At 39.6% G+C, this 18,801-nt stretch overlaps 1 protein-coding gene across 1 annotated transcript in view; it reads left to right on the top strand.

Moving 5' to 3' along the window:
• NELL1 (neural EGFL like 1) overlaps positions 1-15,174 on the top strand; it is a gene marked incomplete at both ends in the record, with an annotated part of 285,943 nt that extends 270,769 nt beyond the window's left edge. The window contains 4 exons of the mRNA XM_079537825.1: positions 5,571-5,764; positions 10,479-10,655; positions 12,036-12,260; positions 15,124-15,174. Of these exons, the coding sequence (XP_079393951.1) occupies positions 5,571-5,764; positions 10,479-10,655; positions 12,036-12,260; positions 15,124-15,174 (647 nt within the window). The remainder of the gene's footprint in view (positions 1-5,570; positions 5,765-10,478; positions 10,656-12,035; positions 12,261-15,123) is intronic.
• Positions 15,175-18,801: the final 3,627 nt, after the last annotated feature.

Here is an 18,801-nt window from a genome sequence, read left to right on the forward strand (position 1 = left end):
AGGAGAAGTAAACAGTTGTGTCACAAAGCTCACTCCTTCTGCAGGCTGAAAAGTAGAAGCAAATTAAAGTAAATTATACACATTTCTCTCCCCACCCCTTTAAGAGAGTTGATTCTCATCTGTAGAGAATTACTCAATTCACAGAGCACTGAATTTCTGAGTCCTTTTATACACTGCAGGCTTTAATACACTCCGTAGTGTGCTACAGTGTTCTCTACTAACTAGGTTTGAAATCAATAGAGAAGCAGGTTTGTTTTCTGTTTGTTGTGCCCTCTTTCTCTGTCAAAAAAAAACTAGGTCCAGCCCATCCTTCAGAAATTTTCCTCTCTGCCACTGCTTTCCTACCATTAAAGAAGTGGAATGTGGGCAGAAAGGTTTATGTGTACAGAATATCCAGGATCAACTCCAGAACTTTATTTTGCTCACTGAACATAAAGCTTATGATATTAGTCTCTATCTGTTGATTTTGTGCTGCGAGATAAAAATAATCTTGCTTACTTTCTGCTTCATAAATTCTGGTTCTTGTGTTCTGTGAGGAATGTGAGTTTCATGTTTTAAGATAATTGTGCTTAGTAGTTCCTATACTTCTAGAAAGCATTAGTAAATCCTACATTCTGAATCTAATTTACCGTACAGTGTTCTTTAATAGACCATTATGTCTCTATAGAATACAAGTACCATCATGAAATATTTTCTAACAAAAAGAATGTGTCTGTTTAGTGGTTTTTCAGAGATGAATCCAAGTCACTTTTTTTGTTTTAGATGGAGGAGAAATACATAATTTTGTGACAAATTGCATGTGAAAAATGATTTGTCAAAACAATGCTTAGTTACACACATTTGTTTGGGAGTCAAGCATACATTTTTCACATAGTATTATATGTAATGGCTTAATGTAGCATAACAGTTAGAATTAGCACATTAGTAGGGTTCTTCTGCAACAACTTATCATGATATTACAGAGCATCTCGCTGCATGACATGCCTGCACACATTTATTAAGATGCTATAGAAAAGTCACACCATTAAAACCTGAATAGCCTGAAAAGCTAAGCAATGGAGTGGCTGGGGACTGGTTTGAAATTTCAGTGAAACCAAGTTAATGAACTTCTGTTGATATGTACAGTCATGCTTGTCGTCTACCCATTCAAATACAATGTCTGTGGGACCTCTCATAATATCTGAGGCAAATTACTTCTCGTTACAGCCAAAAAGGATGGAAAAGGAAATTGCATCTCAGGGGATTATTCTATTCCATTTTGATTCTGCTTTCTTGTATGCCCACGTTACCAAGCTATATTTATGTACTTCAAAAGCATATTAAGAAGTGAGCATGTCTTGTGTGGCTTTTCTTTTTTTCCCATCCACACAAAAGGACTGGTTGCATTATAGCTGAAATATCCATCAGGTACTTCTGTTGTGTGCTTGTGTAGAGAAGCATACATTTAAAGTATTTGAAGAGTGAAGATTTCGATCAGCTTTACAATAGCCCTGTGCAATGTTTGAGGTGGCAAGTCTTAGCAGCAGTCACTTTGCTGTTGGTGATATATTGTTGATATAAAATAGCAGGCTAGCCGTATAAACAACTTTCTGTTTATAGTCAATGCTGTTCTGTTCTTGCACTTTCACTCTTGAAAAGAAGCTGTTCAGTGGAAAAATAAAGCCCTGCCCTGTTTACTTGTGTTAATTAGTAGTTTATACAACAGATGATCTCAATATAACAAGTAATCTTGCAAAATCATAGTCTAGGTTTGAATAAAAAGAGGAAAATGAAATTGTATTCACGGGTTGACAGACTGTATGGAAGAACTGATTCCTGCAAAATTCAATAAAGATGTCTTGTTTTTGAGTTATATAGAGAGAAAGACTAGGGATTCTCCTTGCTATTTTGTATATTTGCTTCTTTTCTTAAAAACTGCTTAGTTTTATAGATGAGTATTTCACCTTCTGCATGGTGTTGTTATGATGGGCAATACTATCTGTGCACAGTTTTGCCTTGTGCTTTGTTATATGTTGCAGCTGTGGGCCAGTATCTTCTGAGACCTGCTGTGGGAAAACAAATGGAACCTGATGGGAGCATGGGGAATTTGAGCTGAGCAAGGATTTGAATAATACAAAAATAATCTATATGCAAGAGCTTTATCATACAATTTTCATATTCATTAGAAGATTGTTTTGGACATGTTCAGAATTTTAAACTGTGCTGATTTCTCAACAGCAAAGTTGACACATAAATTCCAATCGTGAAGAGAAATTTCACAGTGAATATGACTGTGGGTCCTGCATTTTGGTCACAACAACCCCAGGCAGCCCCACAGGCTTGGGGAAGAGTGGCTGGAAAGCTGCCTGATGGAAAAGGACCTTGGTGTACTGATGGACAGTCGGCTGAATATGAGCCAGCAGTGTGCCCAGGTGGCCAAGAAGGCCAGTGGCATCCTGGCTTGGATCAGGAATGGGGTGGTGAGCAGGACCAGGGAAGTCATCCTGCCCCTGTACTCAGCATTGGTGAGGCCTCACCTTGAGTGCTGCGTTCAGTTTTGGGCACCTCAGTACAGAAAGGACATGGAGGTGCAGGAGCAGGTGCAAAGAAGGGCAACAAGGCTGGGGAAGGGCTTGGAGAATATGGCCTATGAGGAGAGACTGAGGGAGCTGGAACTTGGGGCTGTTCAGTCTGGGGAAGAGGAGGCTGGGGGGGGGGGGCGGGGGGGCTTATTGCTCGCTTCCAATATCTGAAAGGTGCTTACAGCGAGAGAGCGGGGTTGGTCTCTTCTCACTGGTGACAAGAGGAGGGGAAATGGCCTCAAGCTGTGCCAGGGAAGATTTAGGTTGAATCACTAAAATCTTCTTTACAGAAAGGGTTGTTAAGCACTGGAATAGGCTCCCCAGGGAGGTGGTTGAGTCACCATCCTGGATGTGTTTAAAAACCGTTTGGATGTGGTGCTCAGGGACATGATTTAGCAGAGGGTTGTTAGAGTTAGGGTAGGATGGTTAGGTTGTGGTTGGACTCGATGATCTTGAAGGTCTTTTCCAACCTGAGTGATTCTATATGACTGTTTTATTCCTTTTTTTTACACAGCCATATACATGCTGATCTCACATCAATGCCAGCAATACCATGTGATCTGCATTAAGCTGCATTAAGCTAAAGTACCTCCTTAGGCTAACAAGCTAAAAATGTGGGAGCATTTCTCAGTGTTGTTGTTGTTGTTTTGGGATTTTTTTTGTGTTTATGTGTGTGTTTGTGTGTTCCCTCGCCACCCCCCGTTTCTTTCCTTTTTGGCTTGCTGAATGAAAGTGCAAAAATACAGCACCATTATGAGTTATTTTCCTCAAGTTCCTGGGAATGCTGACTGTTTGTTCAGACTTTTATAAATGTAATCAGCGACAAGAAAAAAATGCCAGAGGGATGTTCTCAGAAAATTACCTCTATTAAAAGTTCAGCTGAAAATGAGTGCAGTGTCCAAGCCTTTTGTATTTGATTAATAGCTAAAACTTTTAAATAATAAATGTCATAAAATAATAAGAAACCATCATTTGCATAAAGAAAGAAAAAAAATATGAGCAAAAGGAGTAGCAATTAGGAATTTATGTTCATGCTGTGTTACTCAGCTTTGCTCGATTGGTTTCTTTGTCAAGAATGTCCCATTTGCCAGGTTGGGTCTCTTTTAATAGGGGCATCCTTTTTATGCGTGCTGAACTGAAAGAAGCAGTGGTGTCTAAATTGGGCACTCTTTCCTTTTGGATATATATAACACATTAAATAGTGTAGCATGAGCAGGTCGACACCACTGAGAATATGAATGATGTTAGTTTTGATAATTGCTAACATCTGGCTTTCCATAAATCTGTTAAATTATATGGAAGCAGAATTAGTTTTCTGTGTCATAAGTAAAGAAATTACATGGAGCTGTGTAGGCAATATGGCTTTATGTTCATCTGTGAAATCCTTTTCATTTTGAACTGCGAAAGATACCCCTCTAATCTGCACTGTGATCCCACTGCATACTCTATATATGCATCTCAAAAAGCCCTTAATATGGCGAAGAGAATATTGACAATTGAATATTGCTTGTTGATGTCTGCAAAGACCAAGTGAATGCTGCACCTGTGCCTTTTTCTTTGACAAAAAAATATAATGCAAAGTCTATTGAAAGGAAAACAGGCGATTTTAAAAAGTATTTTTAGTCTTACTATAGCTGTTTGTGTATAATTCTTCCATACCAATTTATTCATAGCTCTCTTCATGTCACTCTTCATGGCTTTTACGTCTGTCACACTCTGCCTCTGCTAACACAGTGAGCAAGTTTCAGTTTCTCTTTGTGGAATCCCTGCTACAGCACTGCTAGCGGGCTTTTCAAATACTCTGTAGTGCTATGGCATGAAAATAGAGCAGTAATGTTCTTTTTTGGTGATTATTAGCATTTTGGCAACAAGTAATGATGAATCAGACAAGGCATTTTATTAACCAGATCAGTGGAAATTTAGTGATTTGATTGTAAATTTCCTTCAGATTGTTTCGAGAATTCTTAACTTCTTTTTTTAAGTGCTGGCTTTCTGAGGAGAGGACTGGTGATCCCATGGCACTTACACGAGAAGCATGGCAACTAGCCATCACACCCCACTTAATTAGGAAATTTTTCTTCTTAAATTCTTTTGAGTTTTTTAAATTTGTTACTTTAGAGAGGAATTAAAAGTACTTTTGGGTAATACTGAACAGTTCTAAATTTCACTCTAGTGATAAAAGCATTTTAAATGATCTGAGGATTCCTCCCTGTAATTTCTAAATTCATGTAATCAGAAATTTTCATTATAAAAAAAACCATCAGATATTTCTATAGGATCTTCTTGTCTAGTTTCCCTCCCAATGTTGTTTAGCGCTTTCATTGTAAAGGCTGAAACGCAGGAGACAAACTGGTTTACTGGCTTCTCCTCCAGAAGAAATTTTATACTGTAGTTCACTTTTCTCTAGTGTATAATGATTTCCTTTTGTTACTTTCTTCTTTGTGCCATTGCTAAATCACGCTATTCTTGCACAGCTTTAAGATTTATTTGTCTATTTATTTATTTATTTAATGGTGTATAAGATGCCTCTAATTTCTTTTATGTTTGTTTTTATTTCAATTCACTTTGCTTTCCTACTAGAATTTGTAGCTATTAGTATGGAAAACATTGATCATGCTAGGAGCTTATGAAGAATAGTGCCCCACTATTTTGGTGTAAAATCCAGAACAGAGTAGTCTAACAGACTGATTTCTAGTCACTGGAAAATCACAAAACGCCCTTGTCTGAAGGCAGATCAGTGATCAGCAGTTCCACTAGCTGTGTTGGTCTCAGCATTTACAGTTAAACCTGTTAGAGAGAGCTTAAGAATTGTTTGTGGAATCAAAAGAATGATGAAAAGCAGATGAGTAAGTTGAAAAAAATCAATGTTTAATGTCAAACATACGTGGGAGATATCAGAAAGAAGATACTCTTTTCCACCAGTAAAAACACAGTAATTACTTACTATTAAAATAACATTTGGCCTGTGGAAAAACATGCCCAAAACATTATAAATGTGCTGTCTTGCAGATATCGATGAGTGTGCCTTGAAGACCCACACCTGTTGGAATGATTCAGCCTGCGTGAACCTGGCAGGAGGGTTTGACTGCCTTTGTCCATCTGGACCATCTTGTACTGGAGACTGTCTCCATGAAGGCGGCTTCAAGCGGAACGGGCAGGTGTGGACCCTGAGGGAGGACAGATGCTCCGTTTGTTCCTGCAAGGTGAGATCATGTCAGAAACCCCATATTGCAGTGCCACTGGTGCTGGCAAAATGCTAGTTCTGAGCCCACGGTGCTGGGGCAGAAGGTAAGCTCTGCTGTGGGCTCTGAAGCTGTCATTGGGAAATCCATTGGGTCTGAGTTCTTTTTTCTTTACTGTGCCAAAGTAGCTGCAGCTGAATAGTGACTAACTCTTCTACCATGACATCCTGTGGGCTGGAGCCATTTGGCAGGCCTTCATGGGGATCTCATGTCATCCTTCAGTGCAACCTGCAGGTGATCGGCATGCTTACTCTGCATGCTAAAAGGGGGCTTTCAGCTTCTGTTTCATGTGAATATGCATCTCTCAGGACAGGTATTCATCAGCTGTGTTTCTCTTTGGCCTGAATATGTGTGAATTAACTGGTTAAGAAGGAATACCTAAGCATGACTAGAGGGCTTATCACTAAGCACTTAATTTTCTCAAGTGGAGAGGGCAAGGGCCAGCTTTCTCCTTTGCATCCCAGCTTGGCTGTGTTGGCAGTTTTCCCACTTGAGCAGTGCAGTACTTTTTGCAACTTTAAAGAAGCCAGGCATAATATATAAAAACCTACTTGACAGTTAACAGAACCATTTTCTTTTCTTTTTTTCCTTTATTTCCCCTCTTCTCCCCCCCCCCCTTTTTTTTTTTCCTCCCCCTCTGGAAATTGACCATTCTTTTCGAGCATGCTAGTGAAATTAAAATACTTTCTTCATTTTCACTGGTTAAAGAGGGGCACTGTCACTGAAATGCACCCTAACATTCAGCAGAACTGAAGAATTGCACCAGTCTGAGGAATGGTAAATCTTACATGGCCACTTTGACCTGATATGTTCACAGCACTGGTAAAGCTGTGCTTAGTGCAGAAACACTATTTCTCCTTGCATAATTAAAATGAAATTCTGGCTACTGTGACAAGCTGAACATAAAGAATGAGAAGAGGTCTGTCTGTCCTTGTGTCCTAATGCTTGTGAGCCATAGAAATACCAGAGGGTTTGGAGGGGTGCAGAGATGAAAAGTTATGTTGATGTTATAAGAAACTGAAAGCTTCATCATGTCTATATTGCAGTAGGATACCAGAAGGGAAAATCAAGACTTCAGAGTGAATAGAACCCACAGACTACCCTGCTGTTTTGGGCTCAGATGGGAATATATTCTTGTTAGTTGCTATATTTTTTACTTCAAGTAGCCTCAAGCTCCCTAAAACTCCTCCCTTCAGAAGCTGAAGTATACAACTCCACTGAATACATATCAAGGTTTTATTGTAATCTTGGGGAACAGGCTGGCTTATGAAAGGATTTCTAGTCAATAGAGTAAACAGTTTAATACATGTGAAGACATCTGGTCTGCCTTTGCAGAATTATAACTATTAGTATTCCTATTTTAAATTGCCTGTAATTTGTTTTCTTTGCCATTTCTCATTGCTCTTATTTCTTATGTTGAATGCTGTTATTAGTATATGAAAATACATGAAATGATTGACTAGTGCATTGAGATTTTAAACTAAGCTTGGCAGTGTCTTTTGCTATGACTCTTCCTTTATATCTTCCTCATTTTCTAGTCTTTTTTTCTCTGTGAATTAACATTTGCATTTTATTTCATGCCAATAGCTGGCTTGTTTCAAGAGCCAAATTCTTGTCCGTAAAACAGGGAGAGCTGCTTCTCCATCATATCCTAAGCATAAAAAAAAAGCCTTCACTCAGCATTTATTGGAATCTGTTATTGAGACATATTTTATAAATTGTGATTGTTTCCAGTACTCCAGGCGACTCTGCAAACCTACTGCAGGGCTCTACCATTTCAATGCAGTTGCATGGAGAGCTGGTCCTGCTTGACCTTTGTGCAGCTTGCTCTGTTTTCAGTGAGGAAAAGGGCAGAGTGCAACTAAATCATTCCTTATACTTCTTACTCCAGCTTTAAAATGATCCTACTCACCTGCTTTCTCTAGGAAACAAATCAGTGATTCGGATTTAGAATAATATGCTTTCTTTTGGATTTTCTTTTGTTAAACTCATTGTAGAGGGGGATATATTTTGTGCAGCAACTGGAACGCATGGATCCTGTCTTGAAAATAATTCGACTCAGAATCCAGTACAAAGGAAATCAGATAGCAGACTTCACTTTGAAGTTCTTTAAATAAGGTTATTTGTGGAGTAGGATAATATCAAATATGAGAAGTTGTATTACTTCAGTTGTATTCTGAAGCAGAAGGATTATTCCAGTGTTTCATCAGACGCAGTCTCTTCAAACTGGGACAAAGTTTACAAAACCATAAACTCTCAAAAAATAATTAGCTGGATGTATAATTAGTGTAGCACCCAAAGTGTGTTTGATGCGTCCTCTACAAGTATCTTCCTGAACTATGGTGAATTTAATGCACAAAGACTGATAGAAATGTGAAGGGGAGTGGAGGGGAGTTCCTCTCTGCTGCAAAGAAATATATGCCTGGTTGTGTGTCAGGCTATATGTCAGCTTTCGTGTCCATCCCCTAATTCAGATGACCCTTCATTTGCTATGCAAAAGAAGGCTGGGAGATAAGCACGGCACTGGGAACACTGCCCAGGTGAAGTGTGTTCCTGATGGTGAGAACAGCATGGTGGTTTGATTTCTTCAGCTTCTGACTTCTGTCCTTCGGGCTTCTGTGGAAACTCGAGTCACCCTTTACATTGGTTCCTCTGCAAGTTAGTTTTTCTTTGTTAACAGTAGTTTTGTGTTCGTAGCTCTGATGCTTATGAAGCCCATAGAACTGTAAGAAAATCAAAGAGGAAGAGATACTAATAAGATGCTAAATGTCATTATCCCATCAAAAGGAAATAAATTATTTTCTTTCTATTTCTTACTTTTTCCTATCAAAACTCGTAATGCTAGCGCAGACCTGCAAAGATGCAAGTACAGTGTTGTACCTTAAGAGGCTTTATGTCATTGCACTATAAGAATAAAAACATTTTCTGAAAGGCATAGAACTGATGAGATTTTAGATAAAACACAGATGCTTAAAGAAGAAGGACAGTAGCAGTGTATTATGATTACAGAAAGGTCTCTGGCAAAATTATCGAGTCTTGTCGGTGTTCTGAAATATGGAGAGTGAAGGCAAAGTAAAAGGTTAGCTGCTCCCCAGAGGTAGGAGTGTGGTAGCTCAGAGTAGCGGATAACTACCAGTGCTGTCACCAGATGAAAGAGGAATTTGAAAAATAATCTTGAAAGCTTAGAAAGTAAAGTGGGCTCAAGCAGACAGGTAGTTGCTAACCATTATTTATCAGCACTCCATTACGAAGAGGGGAGAGATCACTGTTGTTGGTGGCACTAGGCTGCAAAGACACCTGGCACAGCTCGCCTGGAACGTGATGCCTGCTGTGGGCAAGAGGTTGAGACAGTCCTCCTTTCCTACCTGTGGGAACAGAGATTTAGTCATAACTCTCCACTAGAGAAGATTTTCAGTTGTCTTCCACCACTTGCCAAAATGGGAGGATGACTTTGATTTTGAGGAGGAAGAGCTTAATTCCTGTGTTGCATCTGGCCAGTAGGAGCAGACAAGGAACTGGGTCATGAACTGTATTCCTTACTTTCTGATTTATCCCAACTACAAGAGCCAGGGAAAACAAAGCTTGTTAATTCCTTCTCCCATGGCCAAAGTGACAAATCAGCCACAAGCACGGAATTCTCAGTTACCTTAATTTGATGCAAAGCACAGGAAAGTCAATGGGGCAATCTGGCCATATGCCCTCTGGCTATCAAAAGCACTTCAGAACCATGCTGAGCTGGTACATGTTCTACATTTCTGTAATCCTAAGTTTTTGCTTAAAAACATGATACGAACAGATTCCCACAGGACTGCTGTGCCTCTTTTTAGTAATCACTTATGAAAAGCATCAAGAGGAAAAATATTTCCTTGCTTTGATAGGTACCACTTTATTTGATGTCAGTGAAAAAACGTGTCCCGCTTACATCAGATACGGGTTTGTCAACTCAGAACAGGTTCTGATGACAGTATGGAAAAGCTCCAATGAAATGAGTGCATTTTTTTTGCAAATTGTGCAGATGTGATTCAAAGCAGACTGTAGTTTCGTTTGTCCATCAGATTGGCTGCAGGTGAGGCTTGCTTGAATAAGGAGTAATCCGATAATCAGCATTAAAATCAAAAGAATGCGATGTCAAAACTTTTCAATAATCTCCTTGTTGCTAACTATGATTTCAGCTCCAAGTCTACATGAAACATATCAGTATGTTGGCTCACCTATAAACGGTATAATTTCAAACAAAACTCTTCCAATTTTCATTTTTAGAATTAAAATCAATTTGTTTTTCTCTGATGCAAAGAGTATATATCCTTTTTGGATGTAGAAGCAAATCTTTCGTTTATCCCAAACAATTCTGTTTAATGGTGTTTAACAAAATGTGCCATCCGATGCATTATGTAAATATTTAGCAAAACCATATTTTGGAGAGTCTGTGGGAAACAAGCTATCTTTAATACATGGAAAGAGTTATCATGGTTGCTGATATTTTGTAGTCCATTTAACTTTAAGCTCATAGGTTCAGATGTGGAATAGAGCCAGTTGTGAGTTCACAGTAAAGAACAATTAGTGCCACCGTGATTTTGCTACATCGTACTCCTACAAAGTTAAAGGGACCAACTTGAACATCAGATGGTGCCGTTTGGTGGTTTGTGGTTGACATCAGGGCAGTATGTCCTTGCAGGATGGGAAGATTTTCTGCAGGAGAACAGCCTGTGACTGCGAGAACCCCAGCGCCGATCTCTTCTGCTGCCCGGAGTGTGACACCCGTGTCACCAGCCAGTGCCTCGACCAAACTGGGCACAAGCTCTACCGCAGCGGGGACAACTGGACCTACAGCTGTCAGCAGTGTCGTTGCCTGGTATGGGGTAAAGCATTTTGGAGGGGAGCAAGAATAATCATTGGGATTTCCAGCAAAGCCCACTTTTATAAGGTCATCTGTTCTTTAAATGGATTTTTAAAGTTATTTCACGTGCGATGGATTTGGTTGGAGGAGTTTCAGCTTTTAATTACATCAGCTGGTCTGCTTGTCTTATCAAAATGAGCAGTGCATTTTTAACTCAGGAGATGCTGGAAAAGTGAAGTGCCAGTGCCACATGGTGAATTAGCAAAAAATTAACCAAGAAAAGATGGAATAAAGCAAAGCCAAATTACTAGACAAGCATGGAAAATAAAGAGCGCTTCTTTTCTCATTAGGCACTGTAGATTATTTCCCCAAAGCTTTATTTTTGCATAGATATACTAATTGCTGCAGCAGTGAACTTCATTAAAATGATCAGTTTTCCATTTATAGCTGTCTGTATGATGTTGTCTTCACATATGATATTAATCAAGAGGTGTCTGAGCATCAGGAAACAAATTACATTCAAAGCTAAGTTACCATTAAGTGATAATCATCCATAATGTAAAGCAGTAAGTATTCTGTTTTGTATTCTATGATTTTTTTAATGTTTGCAAAAGAACAGCTAGAAACTGAAACATCATCAGTAGCAATGGCAAATATAAAACATGATGTATTTTACAGGGCTTACTGTGTTTGCAGTCAGCATTTCTTTGCCTAATTTTAATATTAGGTTAACAAACATACAGAGCTGAAAGACAGTGATGCAGTAAATCAGTTTATGTGCTTTATATGATGTTATCAATATCTTAAGTGCTTAGAAAGTAGCTTAATGCAAGTCCAATTTAGTACATGTGAATGCTACAATTTAGACATGTGAATGCTACAGCAGTGTCTGTTATTCACAAAGCTAAATACTAACATAAAGTCACCTACTGGAACGTACCTGCTATTGGTCCAACAATTCTTTTAGCAGTTGGCAGTAAAATCCATTTTGACTGTTGCTAGTTAGGTCAATGTTCGATGTTTCTTGTCTGCATGTATCTGCAGTGTTAATTTCCCATTTAAGTTAAGTTACTGTGGCGTTTATGTGACCATGAATAGAAAGAGGATATAAATATTTACTGCAAAAATTACCATTTATGTACAACTATTGGAAGGCACTATTTGGTATTGCTTTTTAAACCCCCAAGAACTCAGATTATCTTCCTGTATACACACTGTTTTTTAAGTCAAGAAACTAACGAATGATACTCTGAGGCTTCATGATCAACCACACTGAGAGCTGATCCATTAAATCTATACCAATTTTGGCAAAATAGCACTTTCCTCTTTAACAGAATGGAGATCTAGCTAATAAATGGCAATAAATTCAATGAGCTTTCCTTCATTTTTGTGCAGGAAGGAGAGGTGGACTGTTGGCCTCTTTTGTGTCCAAATCTAAACTGCGAGTACACAGCCACATCAGAAGGCGAGTGCTGTCCTCACTGCGTCAGTGACCCCTGTCTGGCTGACAACATCACCTATGACATCAGGAAAACCTGCCTAGATGGCTATGGAATCACGAGACTTAGTGGTGCTGTATGGACAATGGTGGGATCTCCTTGTACAACCTGCAAATGCAAGGTATGATGAGCAAGATAAAGTGATAATGAAGATAGGGTCACTTCTGTCCTTGGATGCACTCGTTCTGGTTGCAGGAAAGTAGATAAGACCTGAGGGCAGAAAACCTGACCCACCAAAAGGCTGTGCCTTTTGTGGTCTGCAGGGTGGAAGCAGAACAATCTGTGCTTGTTTTCTTGGAAATATTGAGCACAGATCAGTAATATCCCAGTGCAATTTTCATTCATTTTGTTGGAGAGCCCTTTAGGCATTCTTAGTATGAGTCCAGGCTAATATTTGAATAATTGATTAATGTGAACATTCAGGAAAATGTGTTTTTGTGCAGAGTTGGCAAGCAGAGACAAAAACACTGATAGAAGTTTCACATGCGTGAAAGTAGAAACTCACTGCAGCTCAGGCATATATACAGAATGGAAGGAGCAGTCCTTGAGTGCAGCCCTGCAGAGAAGGACCTGGGGGTACTGATGGATAAAAAACTGAACATGAACTAGCAGGGTGCTCTTGCAGCTCGGAAAGCAGATGGTATCCTGGGCTCCATCAGATGAGAGGTGGTCAGCAGGGACAGGGAGGTGATTGTCCCTCTCTATCTGCTCTTGTGAGGCCCCATCTGGAGTACTGTGACCAGGTCTGGGGCCCCAGCACAAGAAAGACAGGGAGCTGTTGGAGAGGGTCCAGAGGAGAGCCACAAAGATGATCAGGGGACTGGAGCACCTCCCCTGTGAGGACAGGCTGAGGGAACTGGGCTTGTTCAGCCTGGAGAAAAGAAGGCAGTGGGGTGACCTCATTGCAGCCTTTCAGTACCTAAAGGGAGCCTACAAACAGGAGGGGAATCAACTCTTTGATAGGGTAGATAACTGCAGGAAAAGGGGAAATGGTTTTAAGTTGAGGGAGGGGAGATTTAGGTTGGATGTCAGGGGGAAATTCTTTACAGAGAAAGTGGTGAGGTGCTGGAACAGCTGCCCAGAGAGGTTGTGGATGCCCCGTCCCTGGAGGTGTTCAAGGCCAGGTTGGATGGGGCCCTGGGCAGCCTGGGCTGGTATTAAATGAGGAGGTTGGTGGCCCTGCCTGTGGTAGGGGAGTTGGAGATTTATGATCCTTATCCCTTTCAACCTGGGCCATTTTATGATTCTGTGATTCTGTGTGCTCTCATAACAGAAGTTATTATCCTTGATCTTATAAATTTTGTATGGCTTTCTCAACAGTGGGCCAATGCCAAGAACAGGGGGACATAGGCACGCCTGCTTTGTTTGCTCCTCTGTAAGCAGGTCTGAGGGGTGGGCAATTACTCCACCAGCGTGGGAAGTACTGACTCTGCATTTGAGTATTTAGTAGGGAATACTTACATAAGGAATATGCCTGCAGTTTTCCAGAGAAATGACCAAGGCAGTTGTCTCTGTACCAGGTAGATGATGTAGAGCTCCAGGAGGAGCTCTAAAATGGCAAGCTTAGCCCTGCCAGTGTGCCTAATTTGGGGCTGCACAAATGTAGGATTGTCCAGGACTCTGGAAAAATTATTTTCCAATGTTTTCTGAGAGTTGGGTACTTCTACCCCAATTCTCCTATCAGAATGCTGCGTTTCCCCATTTACTGAGTTTAGAAGCTTAGGAGCTATTTGAAGTTGTAATCTTTCTTGCATCTGTTCTGGTCCACTAGGTTCTTGCCTGCTCCTGCCCTTTGCCACACCTCACTGCCCTTCACACAAACAGCTGTTCTAAAGGCTGTAATAAAAGCAGAAACAGCAAAATGGTTCAGAAAAATATATAGCTAACTTCACAAAAAAAAAAAAAAAAACAGTATCTGAAGGTACTTGTCACAAAAGCCTGTTGCTGTGGATTTATGGCTTTATAGATACATTCTGCTTACAGACTAGGACTAATGAAAAACAGATAACAGAATCATAGGTTGAGTTGGAAGGGACCTCAAAGACCACTTAGTTCTACACCTCCCACTGCAGGCAGGGTTACCAAGCACAAAGATCAGGCTGACCAGGGCTGCATCCAACCTGGCCTCCACTGCTTTTTTCAGACTTCACAGAAATTAAGCCTTGAATTCTGTGCTTTGTATCTCTTGTAGTGAAAACTCATCTCTTGCTTCTTGACAAAAATGACTGAACAGAATTATGAAGATGTGTTTTGTGTTGTGTAAAATGTTCTTATGTTCACTGTGCAAACTGAACGGTTGCTCAGGATTTTAAATTATAGAAGTCAGCTTTTCTGCCGTTCTTCAGAGTTTTCCCAATTGGTTTGTGGTGGATCAAAATAAATAGATAAATAAACATAATGCTCGTTTGGAGGTTTTGTGGTTTCTGTAGATTTAGTACATATGATAGTTTTGTAAATGACTGAATGTTGCAGAAAGGTATTTAGCCATGGAGTAAAGCTCAAAAGCTACATGCTGTTTTTCTTCCTGAAAGCTACCCTGAACCAACAATGTGAATGATTTTCTTATTTCAGAAAAACAGAGAGCTTCTCTGTATGGGTAGGATGCAAACTCTTGCCATCGACTTTCGTGCATGGGAGAAAATGAATCAAGTCATCTGTATTGTCACTGTTGTGTGCTATATTCTGTTATGGAGGCCAGAGTCTTTCACAACCAGGTTTCTAATTCACATGTAGTTCACGTCAGTTCTGGTGGTTGGTAAATAGTCAGTACAGGGAGAAAAAGTGGAGATTATTTAACTGCTATTTAGAACAGCCTCCTCAAAAAGGCACCACAGTTGGGACCTGTGGAGACACCTGAGGAGGATGGCTTACACAGGTATTTTTTGCATGTAGTAGATGCATCCACCTCTGCCAGCTAGTATCCCCTGTGCTTTTTGTAAGTTGTTCTGCAGCGGTGATTGACACCCACTTGTTTGTCTGTGCAGAATGGGAATGTCTGCTGCTCGGTGGATTTAGAGTGTCTCAACAATAACTGACGTCCTCAGAGTGGACTGTGCTGGGGGAGGAAAACTGATGGAGTTAACATCTGAAATGAAGCCGTATGCGTTGGTGTTTTGTACAACAGACAATTACCAAAGTCTCCGCAAGAGGAAGATGTTTGGGAGTTGCCTTTGGGACCTATCACTATGCTCATCCTTGCTAGCCTTGTCTGGGTGACTTACAGTACAGCGCATATAAGTCAATGGTTGTTACAAGTTCTCAGTGTTGTAAATTACACACTTTTCCTGTCAAGACATTTGCAAACATGTTTAAATTATTTCATGGGTATACTAATGCTGTATTTTTGTTTTAATTTGTGTATTGACAACATGATAGAATTCAGCTCTTCTTACTTTGGATCTAAATGTTACAAACGAGACAGCCTGTTGTGATTTTGTCCCATGATATCACATACTTAGTTCCAAGGTCCCTGTCGGATGTATTTATGAAAATATGTATGTATGTACAGTCAGATTGCATAGTACTTATATTTCACAGCTGTCCAACATTTTAAAACATTGAAAGGTATATTTGATTGGATAGAATGGAAGTAATCAAACTGAGTCTGTCTTATAAATGCCATGGCAAAAAGCACTTTCTTTTCCATGTGTGTGGAGCAGCAGCAAGACTCCCATAGTGAGCAATGCTACGAAAACATCACACCGCCATTTCAACACATGTTCAGAAGAGTCAGTAGTCCTTATCTGTGTTCTGCTTTGCAAGAGAAACTGCAAATGCTGAAAAAGGGTATAATCCCTCTCAGTATTGCAGTGAGAAAATGGTCAGCCTTGAGATGATGCAGTTTGAATGGATTTTGCAGTTTGGTAAGATTTTGCTGTTGATTGTAACGTCATTGATTAGTTCAGATTTTTTTCTTTTTTGTATTTGCAGTGATAATGATGTCCACCCTTCTCAGTAACTGCTGCCGTAATGGCAAAGTGCAGAAGGTGCTGTGCCAGTGACATGCAGGACAGCAGACCTTAACTGTTGGTAACTTTCATTACCCAGTTAATGGCTCAGTAACAGGTTTTTCTCTTTTTTGTGTTTTACGACATAGAAAAAGTTTTAAATTTACCATGCACACAGTGTCATTTAGTACATAAGTTTAGATAGAAATACAAATGAAAACTCAGCCCTGTACTGAGGTTAGAGTTTAGTTTCTCTTCTGTTTATGCCTACTTTTCTCCTGAGGCTAGAAAGTTTGTGACACTAGAGCAAGAATATATTTCTATGATGATGACATCTTCAGCTTAAATGTCACCTTTTTAATGTACTGTTGTGTTTTGTTCTGCTCATTTGTGCAGTGGGTTTGTTTGCTTGTTTGTTTGTTTTTCTTTTTATTCAATTAACTGAACAACGAGTTTGTGAAAAGGAGTGCAGGAATAAGTAAAGTGACTACTGTCTGGACAGTCAACATCTGAGGCTTTCATAGCTTCGTGCAGAAAACATGACACTGCTAAAAGAAGAATGAAGTGTGACTGAAATGAAAAAAGAGTCTTAAATGAAGTACTGCCATGTTTCTTACAAGGGGAAAACTGACAAAACAATATAAAAAATGATGTGACGATTCAGACAGTTTTCTTCCCTTTTTTTTCAAACGTTATTTGTTTCATCTAACTCTGGTTTGTGTGGTAAATTTATTTTCTTTAAATGCCCCATCATTTCCAGCTATTGATGTATTGACTATATTTGCATTGCCATAATGATTGTATAATAAGGGAAATGGTTGTGTTTTGTATGATACTCCAAGGATGTCTGTAAATCATGCCAGCTCATTTTGTATATCACATTGTAAAACCCAACGGTAATTCAGTTGGATGAGACATCCAGTGGGATGAGATATAAAAGGGGAATGATTTAAAACTTGTGGGCATCTAAATAAACTCCTATGTACAGATTGCTTTCCTTTATTAATGGGATTTTAAACTGCTAGTTGCTGTCCTTTCCAGGCTTGAACTTGTGATGTTGCTAAGAGGAGGAGTGTTTGCCTGGAGAAGTAGTATCAGAACTGCAAGAAATTCTTCATTTATACTTACGCAGACAAAATCGTATATTCCAGTCTGTCACGGGTACCAATTTGTGAAGCTCTGTGAATGGGATTAATGACAGCACAAGGTTTCAAAGTTGTTCTTTTCCCATTTAACTCACAGTAGTGAAGCCCTTTCCCAGGATGCTCTCTGAAAGCTCCTGACCTTGTTGAGAGTGCATTCAACAGGTGCACAGAAACTTCATATTTTGCCTTTCGTATACGGATTTCCTTCCTGAACCCAATGCAGATTAATTCAATGAAACTCTTTCAGAGCATTTTATTCTGCATTATGTGTCATTATCTCCAAAGTTACACAGCTTGAATTGTTTACATAAAGTCAAAATATTGGCACAGACCTGTTTACGTTGCATTTTAAGCAGTTACTCTATGATGAACTTTTCCATATGAAGCAGTGTGATCACTAATCACATCACGTTTCCAATCAGAAGCTACATCCTCAGCTCAGAGGTCGGATTGAGGCACAAAATGTAACTCACTATGATCGTCTGTGACTGAGGTAAGGATTTTCAAAACCTCTTTCATTTGAAGGGCCTTGGATCCCTGTTCACTGTAAACCTTTTGGGCACTGAAGTAAAACTGCTGCAATATAATGATTATTTTTATATCTCCCTTACTACAAGGAGAGATACAATTACAGGAAGCACGATTTCCGAAAATCTCTTTGTGAAAGAAAAGAAGAGCAGTAATTTTAAGGTGAGGACGATTGTCGACACGCATTTGTGAAAGGCAGCTTCCTGCTACTTACGGGGCTTAGACCAAACTGTCACTGTTGATAAGTGGAATTTTGTGTCTGTTTCTGCTTAATATCTTGTAGAGGAATATTACCTCTGCTTGTAACTGAGAAACAGATAATTCCAGATCTTGTAAAATATTTTTGCTTTCTTCTGGAAAAAATCTCAGCCTGTGTATTGGACCAGGACATCATACAACATATGGTGCCACGCACCGCTTGTGAGGGAGGGGGCTGCTCAGTTCTGCTCTTCGTGTACTTTCAGACTCATCTGCAGAGACGAAGCAAGTACATCTTTGTGTTCAGTTCTGGCAGCTCCTGGAGTCATACACCCAATGAGCCACAAAACTGCTTAGACCAAAGAATTTCTGAGCTATTGCCCACAAATGCTAATACCTGGAATGCGTGGGTATTTGTTAATATATCTTTATTGCTTCAGAAACCTAAATAACAATAAATAACAATTGTCTTTCTGAATCCATCTTCTCCTAAGAGCTAGCACTAGTTTTCAAGTGTAATTGTGTACAGCAGTTAATTAATAGCATCTTTCCAATCAGATTATAATGGCAAACAAAACATTGCTTGGTTTGTTTTTGTTTTGATGATAATGTTTTACAAAGCGAAAGGTAAAATGTCAGGAGTGATTAGACAAATGGTGGAATAGACTGTAATAGAATTAATTCATACCTCCTACTAGCAATATGGGAAAGTCTCACTTCTAAAGGTACTTACATAATTGTCTTTAGTGAAAGCATTTTAGAAGGGTCCCATGATACAGTTTGATGGAAAATTTTAAGTGAATGTTGTGATAAGGCAGAACTGTTTGAGGGGCATACCCTGCCA

This window comes from Tetrao urogallus (assembly GCF_951394365.1).
Source record: "Tetrao urogallus genome assembly, chromosome: 6".
Classification (NCBI taxonomy): domain Eukaryota; kingdom Metazoa; phylum Chordata; class Aves; order Galliformes; family Phasianidae; genus Tetrao; species Tetrao urogallus.